We start from the raw sequence: 23,670 nt of genomic DNA, 5'->3' as shown, positions 1-23,670 counted from the left end.
CTCTTTCCACAGAACCTTGAGATCTTAGACCATTACAGTGTTTCGCTAGGTTTCTTAGACACACAAAGTTAACACAGGTAAAGAAATTTAAGCAAAACAAAAATAACCAAAGAATCTGTTCAAGCGATATTAACGGAAGCAAATGCTTTTTCTAACTTTAACCATGATTATTCCTATCTGCTGAAAGTGTTTTTCTGCCCTAAAAATATCTGTGGAAATACTCACCAGAAATAAGCTTTAAAATTATCTCTGATCCACGTAGGTCCAAAATGTTACATTCTTTTTCTCGTACTGGAGGTGAATTCTCCATGTTTGAAACTGTACTTGCATTTTCTCATTTCTTTTTGTCCTTGTTGTTGTTTTATTATATCGTATTAGTTGGAAGCAACCTTTTTAATTCTTGAGAAAGTCATTAACTTATATTTAATTAATCTTAAAAGCTTGCCTTTCTCAAAAACATCTGTTCTCGCGAATTTAATATCAAAGAGCTGCTAAAATAACCTGTTGTTCGAATGCTTACAAACTATACCAATTTAATGACTAGATTTTTAATTCATGAAACAAAATTTATTTTATTTGACATATTATAGGCACCATTTAGAAACAAATTGGTTATGTAATCTGCAACACCATATCTGTTTTGATCTCTACACTGTTTTTTATTGTTTTATCTGAAACTAATTTTTCCCTTCATTTTTTTTCATGTCCTATCAGGCTACTATATATATCAACATACAGTAAAGGGATGTTGATTTTTTAAAATTAAATATGTAGCTGCATTAAATAGTGTATGTGGATATATTGCTTCTTGAACACTTTTTTCTATATTGTACATTATTTAATTGTTTTAAATGCTATCTCAGTTTTAAGTCACCTATTCAACAAGCAAGAAAAGATATTGACAAAATTGAAACTATTTTGAATAAATAAAATTCAAAGGCATCAACTCATTGTTTTAAAGAAGCCTTTTGCACCCCATTTCTCACTGTTTATGAGAAATGAAAAATATAAGCAAGTTCTTATATTTTGAAGCTTGACATTTAGGAGAAAATTTGCCTTTCAGATATTCTTACCCTGTTAGGGCAGAAAGGTAGGAATACAGGAAAACAAGGCATTGGGGGTAGGTAATATCTTATTCAGAAATCAAAATTATTTATTTGTCCCCATTAGGTTTTATTTGGGAGGCGTGGCTGTGGTGAAATTTATTTTTTAACTTTACCTGTTTGCCTCAATGGAGTGATTTTTCAGTCCCAGGGAGAATGTTATTTTACTTCTTAAAACTTTTCAAAAAATTGGAAAACCATTCTGGCTAAGAAGTCCTCCTTGCATCTCAGGAGGTGGACATATATGTTTTACTCCTATTTTATAAGACAATAAACTGAGACACCCATTCAGAAGGAAAATAATGTGGGAGAGGTCTAGGTAAATTGAGAAACTGATGCTACCCCCTATCCTGGTAGGATCAGTCTGCCCAGCCCCAAGCCAGTGGCATCTCCACTTTCTAATGGGGCTCCTGTCTCTTAAGTCTCTCACATTCCAGGCAAATGAAGGAAACCAAAATAAAATAGGATCCTTTCTATCTGCCTAACGAGTGCTGGTCACTGGCCGTGCTTCCCCATTCCTGAAGACAGGAAGTCATCTTCATCTTACCCTCCTAATCGAAGAAGAAAGGGATGGAGGGCACTGTATAGGAGCTCTCATATAGTACGATATAGGTTCTATTTTGGCCTCACCTCTTTCCCAAAGATGTAGCTTGGACAGGTGAAGAAATGGGTGACGATCAGGGTTTTGCACAGAGTTTAGGTAAAACCCATAGACAGGGAATATTTCTCCCCAGACATCTTCCACCAGCACCCTAACCATTTGTTTATCTGTCTAGTGAGGACCCCTGGAGGGCTGCCAAGATGATCAAGGGCTACATGCAGCAACACAACATCCCCCAGAGGGAGGTGGTCGATGTCACGGGTCTGAACCAGTCACACCTCTCACAGCATCTCAACAAGGGCACCCCTATGAAGACCCAGAAGCGCGCAGCCCTGTACACCTGGTACGTCCGAAAGCAGCGGGAGATCCTCCGACGTAAGTGCTTTAATTCGGCTTCTGCCTCAACCTGGAGTGACCTTTGCCCTCACTCTGACCCCTGTGGGATACCTCAGTTTTCACCTCATCAAGAAAAGCCTTCGTAGCACTTGCTACATATATGAAGCTAGCAGGTGGATTTGGCCGTCCTCCTTGCTGTTTGATGGATATGCTATGGCATTTCCTTCTTCCATGGTTCCTTTACTACCCAGCCAGGTGTTTTGACAAGTCCTTCAGTGTGTGCAATTTACCTTGAAATTTTTGGCCCCTGCTTCCAACATCTTTCTCTTTGAAACCAAGAGGGTAACAGAGGAATATTATCCTCAAAGTAAGCAAAGCAGCTCCCCTTGACACGGGTTAAAGTTCCCAAGGAAGACATTTCATAATCCATCAATAATATTGATCACGGTTATTGTTATTTCTCTCCCCTCTGGAAAAATATTTTTAAAAATAGAGAATATTTATATATACATACATGCAGAACCTGATCATGTTTTTTGTTGTTGTTTTTTTGGTGTGTTTTTTTTGTTTTGGTGGGTGTGGGGGTAGTTACTGAGTTCTGAAGCAATTTAAGGTGCTACTCACATTTACTAAAATTGGTCATTTGGGGACATCAGCTTGTGACCCTGTCTAATGAAGAAGCTGCTTCTCACTAAGGCAGGACTCAGTAGAAGTGTCTGCCTTTGGAACGCTGACCAATCAATTCTTGTCATTCTCATTCCCAAATTCCCTCTCTGCCCCAAGATTTCTTTCACACAATAATACTGAGACATTTTTGTTTTGAAGTCTAAGGAAGTTTGAACTTCATTTGAATGGCCAGAGTATATATAACATACTGTTTTTATTTTAGGAAAAGTATACTTTTACATGATATTTATTTTTTAAAATATGTTTTTATTGATTTTTAGAGAGAGAGTAAAGAAGAGAGAGAGAAACATCAATGTGAAAAACATTAATTGGGCCCTAGCCTGTTTGGCTCAGTGGATAAAGCATCGGCCTGCAGACTGAAGGGTCCCAAGTTTGATTCCAGTCAAGGGCACATGGTTGGTTTGTGGGCTGGATCCCCAGTGGGGGTTGTGCAGGAGGCAGCCAATCTCTCTCTCCTTCTCCCTTCCTCTCTGAAATCAATAATAAAAAAAAAATTTAAAAAACAGACAAACAAACAAAAAAGCACATTAATTGGCTGTCTCCCTCACGACCATGTATTGAGCCCCCAACCTGGGCATGTGCCCTGACCAGGAATCAAACCAGTGATGTTTCGGTGCATGGGACAGTGCTCAACCAACTGAGCCACACTGGCCAAAGCAATACTTTAATTATTTTGATCTTACCCTTTTCCTAGGAAAATTTTGTATGAGTTTTCAGTCTTCCCCACACTGTCCCCTGGGCTGTGAGTTGTTCTGTCTTTGTCAAGATAGTAGTTTCCATCACTTTCTGGGTTAGTTTTATCCCCCTCTAGCTGGACGGCCACTTGTAAAAATCATTCTTGTTTTCCGTCATACACTGCTCCAGAGTGATTGGTTCAGTATTTATTGTCTCAGTGTCTGGGGGCTGGAAAGGCCTTCATAATGGAAGGACAGGTTTTTTAGACATTCATCTTATATTGTGGTCATTTGCTCTTCTGTTGGAAGCATTGAATGGATAGATTAGAAGCAGTAAAGTGAGAGCTCCTTGCTGTGTCAGGAAGGGGCTCTGGGTTGATCCATCATCCGTGGTGACTAATTTGGGAAAATTTTGGGTTTCTGACCTGAAGCAACTCTGTAATTCCTGAAAGTCCATTATCAGGAGCCAGGCCCCATGCAATATCTTTAGCTTGAGCTGCCTCCCTGTGTTCAATGGGAGTTCCCTCAGAAAGAAGAGGACAACTGGGAGTTTCTAAAAAAACAAGAAGTCCTAGAAATTTCTCAAGATCCTTGAGAAGCGACATTTTACGAAAATGTATAATAGTGGTGCAAGGGAGTTTTTAAATTGTTGTTGTTCAAAGTCAAATGAGACATAAAGCTTAAGAGCTTCAGAAACATTTCTTTTTTTTTTCCTTTTTTTTTTATTATTAGTTACGGTATTACAAATGTGTCCTTACCCCCCCGCCCCCGCCATTAACCCTCAACCTCCCCCCGCACACACACTCATGCTCCCATCCCCCTGTTGTCCATGTCCATTGGTTTGGCTTATATACATGTATACAAGTCCCTCGGTTGATCTCTTCCCCTTACCCCCGCCCTCCCCTACTTTATTCTGAAAATATTATATGAGCTCCTGTTAGGTGCCAAGCACTGTGCTGGGCTGTGGGATACACAGGGCCTTTTCTCCAGAGACTTACAACCTAATGAGGGGATGAAATGTTTGAATAAATAATGACAACTGCTTTCTAAAGGCTGTTATAAAGGTATTACAAGGGACATCAGAGGAATTACTAAACTGGCTGGAGACATCATGGAGGGCTTTCTGGAGGAGGTGACATTTGAACCAAAGTCTGACGGATAAAAATTAGGAAGTGAGATAAATAAAAGTGGGACAGTGTGAAGGGGTGGGAGGAAGGAAAGGAGGTAGGATAATTTTAAAAAGCTATAACTTGATTACAAATTTCCTTGAAAACCAAAAATAATAAATGGTAATATTCATGGGCCCTTCTGTGCATGTAGAATCTCCTTGTCCATGCCAGCCTCTGAGCCTATAAAGGATTTACTGCACCCAGCTTCTTCAAATTTATTTCTATTAGCAGTGAACATTTTCTTTCTCTTCTTATTGCCTTATGGTCCCTACCCCTCCCCCCACCCCCCAGTAATCTGGAAAGAAGTGGAGAGTTGGTGGTGGCGGAGAACCTAAGAGAATCTTGTTCTTCAAAAATGGAGAGGTTAGGGCCAAGGCTCTAACGTAAACAGAGCCTGGATGTTATTGAGCACCTACAGGCAAGGCAGCCTGGCTGAACCTGAGTTCTGAGCACCGTGCGGGCTGCTGCCTTCTCAAAGGACAGCTGACAGACAGGCAGCCCCCCACACCAAGGGTGGTGGTGAATGTGTTTCACACCCACCACAGACAAAAACCTCAGGATTCAGTTTTGTTACCTCCACCTGAGTCAGATTTGGAGGTTTTGGAGGTGTATTATTTGTGTTTTGTTTTTAGTGAGAAGTGATGCAAAGGCTGCTGGTTACGAGCCTTAGGGGCTACAGGTTGAGTTCACATCCTGGCTTCTGCCCCACATCCATGTGACTTTGGGCAGGTCATTTAATCAGCCTGAACCCGCTTTCTTCATCTATAAAATTGAGGTAGCAATACCTGTTCAGGGAGAGGTTGTGAGAATTAGATGAAGGGGCACATTTAGAGAACTTGGCTCAACACCATAGAAAGGGTTCAATAAATGTTAACTGTTATTACCTCCATTCACATCAAGTGAAGAGCCTCAAGTTGACCCTGGGTCCTTAGGCTTAGCCTTACTGGCTTGGGCTGCTGTTCATGGTGATTCCACAGGGCCACAGAGAGGAGCGAGGACACTGAGGCCGACCCCCACTGAGCGGAGACCTTCTCTCTGCCCCTCTGACTGATCGTCCCTAAAGTGACTGTATTTAGATTGCTGCTGTGAAGACCCATTGATACAGGTGTGAAAGCACTCTGAAAAGTATAGCTTCCATAGGAATTGGGGTCATCATCATCATCCTGACTAGGGGTACATGTTCTAAGACAGTGGTTCTCAACCTTCTGGCCCTTTAAATACAGTCCCTCATGTTGTGACCCAACCGTAAAATTATTTTCGTTGCTACTTCATAACTGTAATGTTGCTACTGTTAGGAATTGTAATGTAAATACCTGATATGCAGGATGGTCTTAGGTGACCCCTGTGAAAGGGTCGTTCGACCGCCAAAGGGGTCGCGACCCACAGGTTGAGAACCACTGTTCTAAGATATTTAGAGACCCTTAGGTTTTTACCTAGTCCCATTCCACAGATGGGGAAGCTGAGGGACCAGGGACTTAAGTAACTTGGCTGGGGCTGGTTCTACATTGACCCATTGAGTCAGTGACTTCCTGCCAGCAAATTGGGCAGAAACTCTCCTAAGTATCTCAAGGAATTGTTGGGGACCAGTGAAAACGGAGCCCGAAATGGCCTGAGAATCGTCAAGAGTAGGTGGGACCCAAATAAAAGGCCCCAGTGACGCGTTCAGTCCATTAACCTGGGAGACTGCTCATTGACGTGGCCAGTCAGCAGTTAGTTAAGCAGAGCCCAATACCACCTGCAGCTGGGGTCCTGAATCCAGGGGCATTCGGGGCCCACTGCTCCTTGTGATGCACCAAAGAGGAAATTAATCCCTAGATTGGTGTGGTTAAGTTCCCCCTTGCTGGAGGTGTATAGATGGAGGACCACTTGGTAGGGTGTGGTGGAAGGGATGCAAGCATTAAGTCGTGGCCTGACTTTGAACCTTGAGGATTTTGCATCTGGTTGTCTCTCAGAGCTGTGGGTGTGACTTCAGGAACCAAGAGAGAAAAACATCAAGGTCCAGAACGTGGGGACCAGGAGTTAGGAAATGAATCTGTTACGTGTCCTGGCTCAGCAGAGTGCTTGGCCTCTGTGCTTATTCATCTGTAAAATGGAGTCAGTCACCCCGATGAGCACTGCTCCATGCAGATGTAAGGAGGAGAACAGCAAGCTCTCTCCTTCCATAAGTAAATATCAAATCTCACTTAAACCACAAGGCTAGGGTATCACCACTGAGCAAGCTGCCATCTTTCTTTCATTCTTTCAACCAAAATGTGTTGAGGGTCATGATATGCCTGGATCCTGGGACCTAGACAGATAGGGAGCATCATTCCATCTGCATTTCTCTTTCTCCAACTCATTAATGCCATTCCTAGAAGAGTCCTGTGTTTGTTGTCTTCTGTATTTGCCATCTTTCAAACATGTGGATGGGTCTGTAAGACCTTTCCCTCATAAATAGACCCCTAGGTGTACACCCCTGCCCGCCCACACACACCCCATTGCCTTTGAAGTGATCTGATACTTAAAGAACTTTTCTCTTTCCCATACGAAGCTTTGGTTATGTTTATTTTGAAGCTGTGGTCAAAAGTTTGAGGTTTGAGGTTTTCCTAAGAGCATAATATCATAATGTAGATGCCTAGGGCATATGAGGAGAGAGGAGTGGTGGGGAGAGCAGTTTGTCTAACTTTGAGCAGTTTCCCTCTAGACCTGAGACTTGGTTGAGTTCATCCCCTTGACATCAAGATACAAGAGTTCAGGATACAGAGGGTTGCTTCATGTCTGAGGCCAGTGAACCAACGGGGAAAAGTAATAATAAATTGCTCTTATAAAGCAATGCTTGACCACCTTTGAGCTCCTTCAAAGGAAGGAAAGGGGTGGCTTTGGTGGTGTGAACTGAGGTGGGCCATGAGGGGCCTATCTGGAGCCTCCCCTTTGTATCCTCTCATACAATAACGCAGGCCGCGAAGCTCAGGGGAGAGGAATAAACATGTTTTTGTTTGTCTGTCTGTCTGCCAAGTGAAGGCTGTAGACCCTATCAAATCTACTCCTTTCTCTTTTTTCAGAATTCAACCAGACAGTCCAGAGTTCTGGAAATATCACAGACAAAAGCAGTCAGGATCAGCTGCTGTTTCTCTTTCCAGAGTTCAGCCAACAGAGCCAGGGGCCTGGGCAGTCCGATGATGCCTGCTCTGAGCCCCCCAACAAGAAGATGCGTCGCAACCGGTTCAAGTGGGGGCCCGCATCTCAGCAAATCTTGTACCAGGCCTACGATCGGCAAAAGAACCCCAGCAAGGAAGAGAGGGAGGCCTTAGTGGAGGAGTGCAACAGGTAACACCACCAGAAGCTCCCTCGAGCCTGCGGGCAAACGCACGGACCTGAGATCCATTCCCTGGGTCCTGGGACATTGAGACACTGGTTACCCAGATACGTGTGGCTCAACTAGGGCCTCCCAAAGCATGTTCCACAGAACTGTAATTTCGAGTCCCTAATAAATAAATTTTAGGAATAGCATATGCATACTTCTTCGTAGGGAGTCGTAAAGGTCCTGTAGTCAAGAAACCCACTTAGCTTTGTTGAATTGGTTGTGAACCATGGAGTCTTTTCTCCTGGGGACTCCCTTTGTGAACTGTTATTCCAGGGAGGATAGTCTGGAGAGTGCTGGTCTAAAATATGATGCCAGCGAAATGGGACTTGTGTATCTGACCTTCGCATAGACCAGGGAAAAACTATCCGGGAGTCCCAGACTGACTCTGTCCTCAACCAGTTGTAAATCCATTGGTCCCAAAGGAAACTTGGATCTGTTCAGTGCACTGCACCCATACTGCTTAGAGTTCTTTTTGTATCTTAACAACGTATAATTTTAAAGAAAACTATTAGATATCCTTAAGATATCTGTTTGTTTCATTCCTGCCTCCCTCCTCCCTGACTCCAATGGTGACTTTGAAAGAGAATTTTTTTTATTGATTTCAGAGAGGAAGGGAAAGGGAGAGATAGATAGAAACATCAGTGATGAGAGGATCATTGATTGGCTGCCTCTTGCACGCTCCCACTGGGGATCAGGCCCACAACCCTGACCAGGAATCAAACTGCGGCCTCCTGTTTCATAGGTTGACGCTCAACCACTGAGCAACACTGGCCAGGCATCCAACAGTGACTTTTTAAACATTCTGTTCTTGGCTCTGGGCTCTCTCTGTCTTTGGCTGGACTGGCTCTGATGGTGGAAGGATGTGGCAAGGGAGGTCAGGCCAGAAAAGAGGAAGGCAGAGCGGTCAGCTATGCATGTCACAGAGTCCTCAGGCTGTGCTCTATCCCCCTGACAGCATCCAGTGATGTCTAAGAATCTCAAACCTGCTCTTTGGGGGGACTCCTGTAGTGAAAATAAGGGGTCTGGCTTCCCTGGCACTCATTTGGGGTGCCCAAACCCCAAAAGACCAGAATTCCTTTAGAGTGCTATGAAGGGACTCAGATAGCCAGTGAAGGACTTGGCCTTTGGTAGGGCGGGAAGAGTAGCAATATGAGGAGGGGTCAAGAAACCCACTTAGCTTTGTTGCCTGTCCCCATCTCGCTCTCTTCTCTTCTTTCTGGAGCCTCATCAGAGCCTAAGCCCTGGCTTCCAGGCAACAGAGCTTGTTTGGTACCTGTGTTCAGCCCATTCCAGCCATCTCAGCAGAGTGCTACATGGGCAACTTTTTCTCTGGGCAGTTTTTTCCCCAGGCTTCTGCTCTCTCCTTGGCCTCTTCACACTTCTAACCAAAACCATGGGGGTTATGTGTTTGGGGCCAAGCAGAGCCAGCCGCCCCTGGCCACCCTCGCTCACCATCTCCCCTCTATCCATTCTCAGGGCAGAATGTTTGCAGCGAGGCGTCTCCCCTTCCAAAGCCCACGGCCTGGGCTCCAACCTGGTCACTGAGGTCCGTGTCTACAACTGGTTTGCAAACCGCAGGAAAGAGGAAGCGTTCCGGCAGAAGCTGGCCATGGATGCCTACAGCTCCAACCAGACGCACAGCCTGAACCCCCTGCTCTCCCACGGCTCCCCCCACCACCAGCCCAGTGCCTCTCCTCCCAACAAGCTGTCAGGTAGGCACGCCCTGGACCCTACGGCCTCGGCCATCTGACCGGTCTGCTTCTCCCCAGGGTCTCAACTGGCTCAAGATTTTTCAGAGGAAAAAATGTTTTGGGATGGCCCAATAGCCAGCCCCTCCTGTTGCCAGAATATTCTTGTGAAGAGTGTGTGGCTGTGGTCAGGGTTCCTCTGAGTCCTTGGTCAGCCTCCAGAGAGCCCTTTGCCCCATTTTTCTCTGGTCCCCTTTCCTCTTCCTCTGTGGCTGATGACTCAGCAGGTCAGTTCCACCATCAGATTGGACCGAGAAGCCTATCGTATTGGTGTGCTAGGTGCAAACCGCAGGCAGAAAGGTTGCCTGTCCGTAGCCTGTCAGGGCTCTGTCCAGCTCCAGCAAGAGGAGCCCAGGGACTTCTGAGGAAGGGCCACTCTGTGGGCAGCCTCTGCTTGTTGGTTCTGTGATCTGCCAGAGTTAGGGTGGAGTCACTTGAAATATTTGCAGTGATGAGTTGGCAAAAAAAACAACTGAGTTCCTACTGTGTGTGTCTGTGTGCCAGGCCCTGGCCTGGGTTAGGATGCCTGTGCTGTCGGGTATGGGCTTGTCAGGATGGAATCCCACATCCTCATGGTGGGAAAGCACCCCTGTATGCTGAGTGTTGCATCCGGCATAGGCTGGGGTGAGTATTTCCCCCTAGGGCTTTGTTCCTGCAGGAAAGCTGGCTTCCTGGGAGGGGTGTGCTTATTGAGGCTGGTTTGATGGTTGTATAGACAAAGTGTGTGATGGTCCCCTGCCTGCTCTGGAATAGGACTTGTGAAAGGAGAGCCAGGCACCATTTCTAACCTGGGAGTGGTTCTGAAGCCTTTCCTCCCCTTGCCTGCTGGTTGCCCTTCTGCTGGGAGAGGCCAGAGATCTGGAGCTGGCCTAAGTGTTGTGTGTGTGTGTGGGGGGGCTGGGGGGGGGGGGGGGGGAGGGGGGCGCGGGCGCGCACGGCCAGCGGAGGGGGGGGGGGGGGGAGAGACGCGGTTTGCAGGCCCAGAGCAACCAGCTGGGTGGCATCCAAGCATTTGTTTCACACTGTACCCTCCCATAGCATGACCTCTTCAGGGGTCTCTGGGAGCCGGCAACTGTCCAGTGTAAAGCCCAGGCCAGGGCTCAGAACTTCTCTGGACCCAGATCCCACAGAAGGAAGGGCTCAGCCACATGGGGAGAAAGATTGGTTTCTCTGGAGAGGCAATGAAGCCCCCAGACCAACACTGGCCTGATTGCAGAGTAACTGAGCCCCTTTATGGGCATTCAAAGCAGGGTTCAGAGGACAGGGCAAATGGCTTGTGGCCGGCACCAAGCAGCACTAGAACACTTGCTGTCCGCAGTGATCCATGGAGCTGGAGCTGGGAGCTGCGGGGGGCGTGGCTGGGGCAAGGGGCATTATTGAGAAGACAATGGCTATTGTTCTGGGACTTGTGATCTCCACACCAAAGTCAGGGAGCCTGCAAGCCAAACAAAGGCCCAGCAGCTTTCTGACAAGCTGGGGTTGTGGTGAGGTCACCACGGAGTCGTTAGCTTAGGCGTTCTGTGTATTGACAGGAGGCCCAGGGAGCTGGGCTGGAGGGAGGCAGCAGGTCCTGGAGGCTAGGCAGGGCCCAGACACCCCTCTCTCTGGTCAGTCTGAGAAGGTACATCCTACGGAAGTGGATTTTCTGGGGTCCCAAGAAGTCTTGGCCTTTTAAAAAATCATGGGATATTAGACCTGGGAGGGACGTTGAAGAAGGAAACTGAGGCTGCTGATTCCCATGCCGTGTTTTCCACAGCACAGGTGTGCTCTGAGCACGTACCAAGCCCCAACACCATGCTAGTGATGAGGAAGCCACATGTCCCTGCCCTTGCAAGCTTATTATCTAGTTGGACTCCATCACGCCAAGGTGGAGTCCCCCAGAGCTAGCTTGGAATTGAGGTCATCTTTGGGGGTTCATGCATCTTTCTAGGGACAGATTGCTATTTGTAGAGCCAGAACCGTGGGATGCTGTTCTCTTGTACAGTCTGCCTTTCCCTCTGCCTTAATTTTCACTGCGGGTTGATTAAGCTAGTCCTTGTCCACACCCGGGGATGGATTCTCTGGACTTGGTGTTCAATCCTGGTTCTAATCAACCAGGTTAATTCCCATAACTACCACGTGGCCAGTTCACATAACTTCTTTGAGCCTGAGTTTACGGTCTGTAAAATGGAGAGATAGTACCTACCTCCTAGGGTCCTTGTGCAGGTTAAATGAGAAAATGTATAAATACTATCTTTCCCAATAAACCTATAACTACTGTCATTGTCATTATCATTACAGACGACTAAACAGTGGGAAAAAATGATAGGCAGCAGAAAGCTATTTCCTTTTAAATTTCACACACTGGGGCCTTATTGCTGAGAGGCAGTGAGATGTGTCGGGGCCTGGGCTGGTGCCTGGGGTGCAGGAAGTGGGCATCAGTTCCAGTGGCCCCCTCTCAGGCTCCAGGGGCGGGTGGCACATGAGCTGTGACCGGCTCCTCGGGAAAGCACCTGGGGCCAGGCAGACAGCAGGCTGTAGCCCAGTGCTCAGGGAAGGCTTTGGTCCGCAGAGCCCCGTGTATTTCCTTACCATCACAGTCCCCTCGCCAAGGTAAGGTCTCTTGGTCTCTAACCAGGTCCAAACTGTAACTGGATGCAGAATACAAACTACTGTGGTGTCGGAGGAGAAACCAGCATCCAGCATCAGCACTAGCAACCTCTAAGGCTGAGCTGTGAAGACAAGCCCCCCCCCCACCCCACCCCATATCTCCTCCTTCCTTCCCCTCCAAACACCAGCATCTGAGCCAGGAGGACTGGAGGCACCTTAGAGACAAACCTTTCCCTTAAAGCCTCTTCCTGGAAAGGAGGGCATCCCTCCGCTAACTGAGCCCCTTCCCTCCCAGCCACGCTTAGCGCGTTGTGGCCCACTTGCCCACGATGACCACGGGGTGACCCTGGTCCTGGAATGTCCTGCACAATAGGAGTGGCAGGAGGAGCACTTTGCCTCTGTCAGCGGCTGATTGGTTACAAGGTGCCCTACAAACACACTGTCAGCAGAATCAGCTGTTTTCAGCGTAGACCCTCCCGGCTTTACAATCACACATCAGCATGCAGTCCCCGGTTGTCATGGCTTTGTGTCCCTTATGCATGCTTAATTGACAATTAAGTTGGGGCTTTGAACCCGCCTGGCTGCCGCTGATGGGCCTTCATCTTTCCAGGGAGTGTCACAGGGGCACCCTTTGTTTGCTCTTCTTGGGGGCCTGAAGTTACTGTAGCAGGCTGCAGGCGGCCATTTATCTTCAGCCTGGAAAGCCTTTATCTGCACCCCCACCCCCCATTCCAGCTCTTGCCAGCAGGAGCTGTCCCTGGTTATAGGCCCCATGACAGCCCATTCTGAGGCCATTGAGCGGGCCCGGAGTGATGGCCCCTACCTCCATTCTGGAGTGGAATCAAGAGAAAGGCCCCCAAAAGGTCAGAGAGCAGGGCTGCGGCAAGGAAAAGGACTGGTTGGAGACTGGTGCTTCTATTGATCAGCGTGAGGAGGAGGAGGAAGTTGGCACGGATGGAAGCTGGGCTAGCCTTGGACCAAGCCACGGGATCTGGCTGCGTGATCTGCGGTGGCCTTGCTTGCTGTACCCTTTGCTCCAGTCTGCAGCAGACTCACCTGGCCACCTTCAGTAAACTCACCCCACCACCCTCAGCAGACTCACCCCGCTGCCTTGCGACAGCAAGGGAGGGGCAGGTCTTCATCAGCCTTCATTCACCCCACACACAGACTATCTTCATTCTTATGTCACCTTTCCAGATAGAGATCAGGGCTCACTCTCCTGGAAAGAAAGGGAGGCACAGGGCTGAGCAGAAGCCCTTCCAGGATAACTTTCAGCTACCCTGGCCCATGCATCTTCACTAAGAGGAGATGTTCATTTTTGCGGCTGCTTACTCCTCCCTCCCTCTGTACTCTATTCCTCTCTCCAAGCCCAGTGGGCTTGATTGTCCTGATGGTCAGATCAGAGCTTGAAAACCAGAGCATCCTGCCTCCTCCCCGTCCCCTTTCACGTCTCCCAACTCATCGGTAGGACTCTAACCCTGGGACCCAGACAAACCTAACTCTGGGCTAGGATGTCTGTATGGTTGCTTTCGTTTTCCTTGACGCCGAAGTCCACAGGACCCAAGGAAATCTCACAAGTGCCCAGTGGCAGGGTTGTAACGAAAGCGAATCATCATAACAGCTAGTGTTGGTGGAGTACTTTTGGGGTACCAGGCTCTGGGCTGAGCGCCTACATACATGCGGCATCTTCGACAACAACCTTGATGGGTAGAAACCATCTGTATCCTTATCCCCATTTTACAACCAAGGAAGGTAAGATGTTTAGCATCTAAGTGATAAACATCTTTATATAGTTAGGAAGTGGCAGAGACAGGTTTTGAATTGTCAGGCCCTGTCCATCTCTCTGCTTTATACAGGTGCGCTAAGAACTTTTCCGTCACGAAAACCAGCACACACACACACTCCCCACACCGTCCCTTCTCCCACTGTCTCACTGCTCCCCCCTGAATGACAAAGAGGCTTTGGGAGAGCATAGCCAAGGAGGTGGGGTTAGGGTGGGGGTTTCTGTTGCCCCTGACCGAGGTGGATTCGTGCCCTGCCCAGGGAAGAAACAAAGCCCTCTCTTTCAGGACCCCATCCCCATCTGGGTGGGGATTTGAACTGCCCTTGCAGTCAGCACTGTCTGGGGCACTAAATGTCTTAACAACTTAATGGGACTTCTTAGACTGCAGGCACCCCAGCTCACCTCTGGAGCCCCACCCCCTCCCTGCGCAGCAGACAAGGGGAGGGGTTTATGAGGACAGTTGTAAAAATATTCATCTGGGCAACAAACGTCCCCGTAGTAAATAAGCCCCTTTGTCCCTCAGTAGCAGATTATTTCAGTTCAGAAGAGACACGAATCTTGTCTTGAAACGTCCGTTTGTACTGACTTGGAGTTGAGTGGTGGACATGGCCCCAGAGAGTCTCCTTCCTAAGGACTTTATCTGACTGCCATTTTATCTGTTAAATTTGAAGGTGGTTTTATCTTGCCGTATCACCTTCATGGGCTGCCACTAGATTGGGGAAGACAATCAGGATATTAATGAGATTAAGGGGCCTGGCCTTCAGAGCATTCTGCCAGCAACCTTCCCCGGATAGGGGACCAACCCTGGCCTGCATACAAAGAGAGCCTGAGGCTGGGCTGGCGGGGCGCCCACCCTCTGCACAAAGGGGCCAGGAGATACTGGAGTCCTATCACTGTAAGCAGCCTATTGGCCATGCCTCATCCCCCTGAAGGACCCTTAGAGGACTCAAGGACTCCTTGTTGCCTCCAGTTAGCTCAGAAGGAAGGAAGCTGCCTGCGAGCACAGAGCCCTGGCCTGCGGGTAATGGGAGAAGTGCCCTTGGAATCTGTTTGTTGAAGGTTTGATGGGAACTGACAGGAACTTGGAGAGAATTAAACACTGAAGGTGCAAAGAGAGGCAGAAATTTGTGCAAGGGTCTTTGCAGCTAATTGCTTGATGGGAAGGCATAAAATCGGGCCTTATGCCTCTGCCCACTTTTTAAGAAGAACAAGCACAAATGGAGAAGGAAAAAATGTGTGTGTGTATGTGTGTGTGTGTGTGAGAATGAATGAATGAATGAAACATAGCCCCAAAATAAAATAAAATGAAGCATTCAATTGTGGTTATCATCCTAGCTGTTCATAAGAACTCGAGTATAGCGGTTGACAAACTGTTTTTTTGTAAAAAGCCAGATAGTAAATATTTTAGGTTGTTGTTGTTAATCCTCACCTGAGGATATTTTTTTCCATTAATTTTTAGATAGAGGGGAAGGGAGAGGGAGAGAGAAACATCGATGTGTGAGAGACACATTGATTGGTTGCCTCCCACACACACTCCCACCAGGCCAGGGATTGAGCCTGCAACCACGGTATGTGCCCTTGACTGGAATTGAACCTGCAGCCCTTCGGTCCGAGGGCTGATGTTCTAACCACTGAGAAAACTGGCTAGGGCAATATTTCAGGTTTTTCAGGCCATACTGTCTTTTCTCAACTCTGCCTTGATAGAGTAAAAACAGCCATGGAGCATACGCAAATGAATGCACACAGCTGTCTTCCAAGTAAACTTTATTTACAGAAACTGAAATTTGAAATTTTTTAAGAATTTTCACATAACACAAAATCTTCGTTTGATTTTCCCCAACCATTTAAAAATATAAAAACTATTCTGAGATCATGGATCATACAAAAACAGGCTGCTTTTGCCCTGTGAACCCAGTTTGCTGACCCATGTTCTAGGACGAGGGTTCCTACACCTTACTGCACTTTAGAATCAACTGTGGAGCTTCTAAAAATCCCAGTGTGCAGGCCGAACTATAGATGCCCCACCACCAACAACCCCAATGTTTAACATACACTGAAGATACTCTCCAGGGTATCTTTTTGTAAATCCAGTGGGCATAGCAACCAAATCATGGGCTACAGAATCCAGAAGCAGGTCTGAATTCCAACCTCAACTTGACCGCTTAACTAGCTGTGGAATCCCAAGTCTCTGGGATCTCTGAGCCTCAGTTTCTCAGTGTGTCAAGTGGGGACACCCATTCATGCAGATACTGGAAGGATTTAGTGAGAATATAGGTAAAACGTCCTGGACTTTCATAAGTAGTGGCCATGACCATTCCTTGCAGAGCCTGGTTAGTTTTCACTTGTTTTTGCTTTTTGTTGTTTCCTCCTTTCCTCTTCGAGGTTTCTTTCAGTCCTAATTTTTAGAGAATTTGAGTATTTCTAACCTTGGTGCTTGCAGCAGACTCGGGCCGGCTCCTGTAGCACATTGAGCACGAGGCAGTTTCTCATGCTTCCAAGAAGGACTGCGCTGTGACATCCAGATGGCATTTCCAGTGCCGTAGGCATTTAGGGCGAATACACTAACCAGTGCGAGGAAGCTGGGAGGCGCCAAGGATTGTGGTGGGGGACCAGGGCTCATGAACATGTAGCAGGAGGTCAGGTTCATAAGATGATCCTCAATTTCCTATACCTAATAGGGCATTTTTTTCTCCTATAATTAAAGGAGGTGTGTGTACCCTGTGTGTTCTTATTTAGCCTCAGTAACTGCAAATTGGGGGTGTGGTGGGGTGTGGTACTTTCCTAGGGGAGGCCAAATCTGAAAAACTTAACGGCCTTTGTTCTTAAGAGGGAAGCTCCCCCACGTGTCAGGCAAAGAGCAGTAAGAAGGGGAGGGTGGATGCAATCCCTGCAGTGAACACAGGAAATGAACACGGGAACACAGAATTCCTGAGGACTGACTTTCTGAAAGTCACACCCCTCAACCCATGAACATGTGTCTGCTTCAGACCCCTTCCCACCGCCTCTGCCCTGGCTGCAGCAGCCCCCACAGAAGCACACCTGTGAGTTCAGCCACCGGAGTCCAATAATGAGGCTCAGTCACTCTCATGCGTTCAGGAGTTCAAGAGTCAAGTTTCTCAGTACAAGTCCTGGGCATGTCCTTCCCAAGTTGAAAGAACACCATTCAGTCTTTAGTGTTTCATGACTTCCCCAAAGGATGCCTGCATCCCCCAAGGCAAGGTGGTTACAGGCAGTCTCATGTCAGGGCTACACTCAGACAGGTATGTCCAGGTAGCAAGGTGTAGCACCCAAAACAGGCTTGGGCTTGATGTGTGGTTCTGTCACTATCCGGTGGCATGGTGTCAAACAAGTGACTTAATCTTTTTAGGCCTCAGTTTCTTTATCTGTAAAATGGGGGTCACAATACCTGCCTCCTGAGGGCTGTTGTAAGGCTTAAATATGGTAAGCCACCCCCAGAGCCAAGTACAGTGCCTGGCAAGGAAGGTGTGATTGGGTTGACTCAGGAGCCCTCAGGGCATTGAGAGGAGGAAGAGCTTGGATCTCCCTGGGTTCTTGACCAGGGTATGGTTTGCAATTTCTCCCCTGGAAGTTTCCCTTTTCATGAACCCTGCTTGATATTTGCAACATCAGAAACAACGAAACCCGAAACCCGAGTGGTTCTCAAATCTCCTTCCGAGGCCACATACTAGTAAAAGGCATCTGGGGAGCTCATTAAAAATATCCATGGCGCCCCGACTCACACATTTGAGAATCAGAATTTGGGGAAGAGGGTCAGGCATGTGAAGTTTCAACAAACTCCCTAAGGTGATTTAGATGTAGAGTCAGGGCTGTACATCCCAAGGCTTGATGGAGCAAGAGGGTTTTGAAGGGGTTGGCAATCATGCTGATGGCCCCTTACTGCACTAGGCAGCTGGGATGAGGGGCCCTGAACTAGGATTCAGGAGACCTGAGTCACTGAGGAGCAGGGGTGACCTTGAGCAAATCACAACATCTCAGGGATTCTGGCAAATGAGGGTGTTGGACCTTTAAGCTCGGACAGGTTCTTATTTGGAGATTGTGTGGAGCATCAGGTCTTGGGGCCCAGGACTCTGCTGCTTGAATTAACAGAGGGAGGCTTGCCATTGTGATATTTTATTGTCAAGCTCCTCATCTGTTTCTCTCCCTCCTGCTCTCCCTTGCTCCTTCTCCATTTCAGGAATTGTGTGCTGTTAGAGGCCTTCCACCTTTATTAGGGACCAATAGAGCTTTACAGCACCAGAAGATTGGGTGGGGCTGGTCACAATAAACAGATTTATAATGGGTATAAACGGGACACCTATAACCGCTGGAAGTTAACACTTTCAGGGCCTTTGAGTGGCAGCTTGCCTGCCCATGCCTTTTGGCCCTGCCTACTGCAGGTGCCTCTTCCTGTCGATGGGATTGGCAGTGAAGTCCAGTGAGCTCTCGCTCAGCAAGAGTGGAAAACCTCTGAACAACATCTATTTATGTAACATCAGTTTGCATGATGGGCACACAATAGGTGCTTAATTTGTCTCAAGGCTCTCCTTCTCCTCCTCCTCCTTGAGAATCCTACTGCAAGGGTTTGCATTCCTACCCATCAAAGAAAAAGTAACTCTTATTCTCACTGTGAGGAAGATGGTCCCCGAAGTCTCTAAAAAAAATCTAGCTCAGTACGTATGTATTCCACGTGATAGAATTGTGGGCCATCATGTTCACACGTAAGTGAGAACTCGCTTTCTTCACCACTGTGTCCCCCTCCACAGCCCTGTGCCTGGAACGTGGTGGACATTCCATATATTTGTGGGTTGGAGCTCTATATTATAGAGGGCTTTCTGTCCAGAAGCTTAATACCTGAATCCCCTGTTTTACAATCTGTTAATTCAATTTTAGAGTTAAACTGAGCATTTATTATTTAAAGCATATTTTTTCTTTTTCTAGGAACAATGTCATTTGCTCTACCTCCATTAATTCTGCTTAATCAAAGTATATGGTTCTAAAAAAAAAAACAACCCCTCATCATTAAATGCTACCAGGAAGTTTTTGAAGAACATATTTGTTATTTTTTCTCCCTAATGTTTTACTAGTTTAGATAGTCTACTAGTTTAGCTCTTCTAGTTAGTTTTATGTTCTACTAGGTTAGTTCCTTTTATAATCTCTTGACAAGAAAAGAGCTAGAACAGCTCTTCCTGAGTTTCTATTGAGCGAACTGAGGTTTAGAAAAGGGACTGGACTTTTTGCAAATCAGAGTCATTTAGAAAAACAGAAAGGAAACTGCCCAGCTCTAGGCAGCTACCAGTTCTCTGGGGTGCTCCCTGAGCACTTCACTGGTGCTCCTCCTCAATGGAAGTCAGTAGTCATCCACCTTCAGAGTCTCAGTGCCCAGCACCTGGTGCTCCCTGGGCCCAGCATCCATGAGCTGGTGATCAGTGGCTGTCTGTCATGATGATGGTGATGATGATGATGATAATGATGCTGATGGCACTGCCCTCACCAACAGTGATGAAGAGGCCGGGGTCTGGCCAGGCAAACCCCCTTAACAAGGCAGCTCTGACACTTGCCAGACCTCAAAGGATCTTCTCTCCCAGTGTCACTTCCCAGTAGGGTCCTGCTTATGAATAGGCCGCAGTGGAAAACGTCTCTTTTCTAAGGCAATTTTATTAGCCCTTTAGTCACAATACAGATGTCTGTTTATAGGACCTAACTTTGTGTGGACACCCAGTGGCTCAGTCTGCTGATGGCTTTATAACCTTCCCCCCTGTTGCCCAGACCCACAAGAAGCATCATCATTCTCCTCATCAGCCAAGCCCAGGGCCTTTGTTGCAGCCACATTGCCCCTGCCTGCAAAGGCAGCCTCTTGGAAAAGAGACCCAAGGAGCCAGGCTATAGCAGGGCTCTGTTTGTCCCCACAGCCATAGGCCTAACGATGGCCACCGTTAACCCTTCCTAGTTTTACTCTAGATTCCTTTGGAGAAAAGGGCATTTAAGTCACTCATTAATTGATGATCCTTATCCCCAAATTGGCCCAGGGGACCTAAGACTGGATTCTAACATGATGAATCTAAATTTGAGGTCCCCACCTGTAGCCTAAAACCTTTAGAAAAGGTAAAGCTGTGCTCATGGAAGCACCTATTACCCTGCCCCTGACAGCATCCTAGGTTAACTAATGGGTGCTATGAGTAGGCCCCAAGAAGTAGAGAATGGGTGAGGTCCTCAAAGACATCCCATCGGCCCCTTCTTACACTCCATAAAGCACTGTCCAACACGCAGGTGTAAAAAGGAAGTCCTGCTGTGTCACACTTACTCTTCAGCACAGCCACCTCCCATCTTCATGAAATTGCCCAAATGTGTCCATACTACTTCTTCATTGTGATTAGGCTTTAATCTTGCTTTCTCCTCCTCTCTTCCCCGCCCCCCTTCTTCCTTAAAGCGCATGCCTCTCCCTAACCTCAGAAAAAAACAGGAGAATTAGAGGATGAAGGTACCCCTATCAGTTCTCCGCTGCTCAACTCAGGCTACAGATCAAGGGAGGGTGGAGCCCTTAGAGTTGAAGTGTAGGCCATTTATCCATCACTTACTCATTCAACAAATACTTCTGAGAGCCTATTGCAGGCTAGGCTCTGTGCAAGGTGCTGAGGCCCTGCCCTCATTGGACTTATATTCATTCCAATGAGAGAGACAGGTGCCACCAAGAAAAAAGTAAACAAATAAAATAGTTTCAAACTATTTTGAACTATAGATGCCTCAACATATCTGGAGTCAATATGTTGGGGCTCGTGGGGAAGAGGGAGAAGGGTCGGCTGCGAAGTACCAATGACTTGTGGGAGACCCTTAGCGAGGGGTAGTGAAAGTCACCTCCTCCTCTTCGAACCTCAGCTCTCCACCCAGTCACATGAGCACCTACCTGTGACACGCTGAGAAGCAGACTGTGTAAAACACTCCCATGTGTGAGGACTTCTCAATTTCTTAAATGCTGGCCTGGCTTCTCTCCCCGGAAGCCTGGGTCTCTAGGCTGAAGTGTCCATTGCAAACCCTCTGACGTTTGTGGGGGCTGGTGGGGCTGGTGGGGAGGACAGGCGGCGTTTGTGTCCCTTCTGCCTTCCCACAGGTGCGCCGTGTACATGAGCTTCTGTTCTCGGCCAAGATGCTTTGGATGGAAGGCTTTTTTTTTTTTTCTTTCCTTGGTTACATTTGCTTTGATTTTTATAAGAAAACCAGTTTGTGGGCTTCCCTGAAGTATCACTCCACTTTTCCTCCTTGAGTTCAAGAATGTTTACCATCTCTGTAGGCCTGTCTGTGTTTCTCCTCTTAGGCATTGGGCTCCTAGCTCAGCCACCTCAGGTAGAAAGACATCTGGAATTGAAGCCAGCCCAGTGTTTAAATTACTTTCATCTTGCATCAGCTTTTTTCCTCCCAGGAATTTCAGATTTTTAAACTCTTTGCACACATTCTTTATTCCTGCAGAGGCAGTCATGTGAATAAGAACTGGCCATCGTCTTGTCTGATCAATGAGGAAACTGAGGCAGCAATGCTAACTCACTTGAGAGCCTTCATTGCTGAGTTTCAGTCTCGAGCCAGGGAATGGTTCACATTCTTTCATTCCAAATGTGTGTCTCAGAAGTTCACCAGACAGAGTCGTTCCTGTCTCTGCCTCTCTCCTCAAGAAAGTGGTTCTTCTTTGCAAAAAGAGGGAGTGGATTTCTAAGGACACAGTGCTGGGCCCATCAAGACTGGCTGGTTCCTGTGGGTCCCCTCCCCAACTCTTTTAGGAAAGACAGCTCTGTCTACCCATAATTGATGGACACAGTTGTTCCCTTTTTGGAAGAGCTTTCTCCATTGCATGATCCCTCCTGCTGGAGTTTAATTCCCAGTTTTTAGACCCAACAGGGTTGGGCTGCGCTCTGCATGAGGTTAGGAACACAGGGGAAGAATGTGTGTGACAGAGCCCTGGCCAGTTGAGTAATGTTTACTCTGTTGGTGGCGGGGACGCTCGCTCCTGCTGGCAGAGGTCCACCAGCCGGAGGAACATTCCTGCATTATCAGGGATGGGAGATTGGCTCTGAAATGTCAAGGGTGAAAGGCATCCCACCAAATTCTGGGTGCAGCTCACAGACCCCAGGGAAAGGGACCCCGGGCTTTGGCGCCAGAGACCACCACGTTGGGGCAAGCTGAGCCTGTCATTGCCCAGGAGGCCCCACCTCCCCTCTTCTTCTCACTGAGTAATTCTGGTCATGCTTTCCGGCCTGACATTACTCTTCTGTTTGCCTAGCATTTTTCTCTCCCAGGAAAACCCGGTGCTTTTCTAACCTTCCTTTATTCATTCATTCTTCTGGCTTCTGAAGAAGGAAGATCTCTATGGCCACTTTATAGACAAAAATGCCAAGGCCCCAACGCTGACAGGCCCAGAGTCAGAGCAGAGGGATAGAAAGAATTAGTTCAAAGCGTCCAGAGTCTAGACACTGGTGCCCTGTTGATTTCTGGAATTGTGGCATTGGAGTCTCAGCTGCTTATTGAAGCTCCTAGAGAGCTGGGTTAGAGACCCGGGGCTCTGTAAGCTGTGGTTCTATGTCCCCGAGCACAGTTTTCTGAACAACCTCTGTGGTTACTTACACACTGAGCAGCTCCTCTCTGTAAGGCAGTTGGTGTGTGTCTTTGAACACAGGTGCCCAGCCAGTTCTATAGAACCCAGCATATGCATCATAAAAGCCACCATGCAAAGTCGCACCATAAAAACCACAGGGCTTATAGGAAAAAATGGGGTGGAGGGCACAATACTCAAAAACTCCGTCAGTGACACCTTTTAAACAGATAAGAATCTAATAAAAGCATCAGCAGGGTTTTACACCTGTTTCGTGATTAAGGACTACATAAATGCTGTGAAATCATAAATGTGGCACTTTGTCTTGAAAAAGTCCCGAAGTTTGCCTGTGGATGTGGGTGTCAGAAGGGTTGCAACTTGTGAGCTACTGTGAATTGGTGAGCTCAAGGTGATGGAAAATCGGAAGGAAAGTTGTGGCTCCAGATGTGGACAGATGCAGCTTATGGCACATGCAGTGAACTGATGGTAGGCAGTAGATGTTCTTCGGGTGTGTGTGTGCACATTTATGCACACAAGTATGTTTAATGTATTCCTGTATAGCTCCATTCAGCTGGGTAGAGATGTCTGAATTCTTCAAATGTGAAATTCATATTGCATTCAAATTATTCCCTAATACAGGGGTCCTCAAACTACGGCCCACGGGCCACATGCAAATACAAATATTGTATTTGTTCCCATTTTGTTTTTTTACTTCCAAATAAGATATGTGCAGTGTGCATAGGAATTTGTTCATAGTTTTTTTTAAAACTGTAGTCCGGCCCTCCAATGGTCTGAGGGACAGTGAACTGGCCCCCTGTTTAAAAAGTTTGAGGACCCCTGATCTAATATATCAGTAGACTTGAAAGAAACCCACACTTTCAGTACAAACTTCACTGCAGAACTGACTATATTTTCTCTTCCTGCCAGAGGGAAGCTTCCTTGTTGTAGGGCATGAATATTCAAAGTAGCTGAAGGTTCATTCAATAAATAGTCCCAATTTCAGGGCTTCTGGTAGGTTCTGAAGATGCAATAATGAGTAAAAGCCATCTCTTCCTTTAAGAG

At 47.2% G+C, this 23,670-nt stretch overlaps 1 protein-coding gene across 7 annotated transcripts in view; it reads left to right on the top strand.

Annotated features, from left to right (window-relative positions):
- The window catches only part of HNF1B (HNF1 homeobox B), a 52,179-nt gene that overhangs the window by 3,958 nt on the left and 24,551 nt on the right, over nucleotides 1-23,670 (top strand). For 3 of the 7 annotated variants that reach the window (XM_006756184.2, XM_015559076.1, XM_006756183.2), the window contains exons 2-4: nucleotides 1,880-2,079; nucleotides 7,690-7,876; nucleotides 9,390-9,625. In XM_006756184.2, coding sequence (XP_006756247.1) covers nucleotides 1,880-2,079; nucleotides 7,690-7,876; nucleotides 9,390-9,625 — 623 coding nt within the window. Of the gene's footprint in view, nucleotides 1-1,390; nucleotides 1,423-1,879; nucleotides 2,080-7,611; nucleotides 7,877-9,389; nucleotides 9,626-23,670 lie in introns of those variants that run through there. The other 4 variants (XM_006756182.2, XM_006756181.2, XM_006756185.2 and 1 more) reach the window with 2 other exon arrangements.

Source organism: Myotis davidii, unplaced genomic scaffold, assembly GCF_000327345.1.
Source record: "Myotis davidii unplaced genomic scaffold, ASM32734v1 scaffold993, whole genome shotgun sequence".
Classification (NCBI taxonomy): Eukaryota; Metazoa; Chordata; class Mammalia; order Chiroptera; family Vespertilionidae; genus Myotis; species Myotis davidii.
Note: the sequence above shows the minus strand (reverse complement) of the source record. Positions and strands in the feature narration are given on the sequence as shown.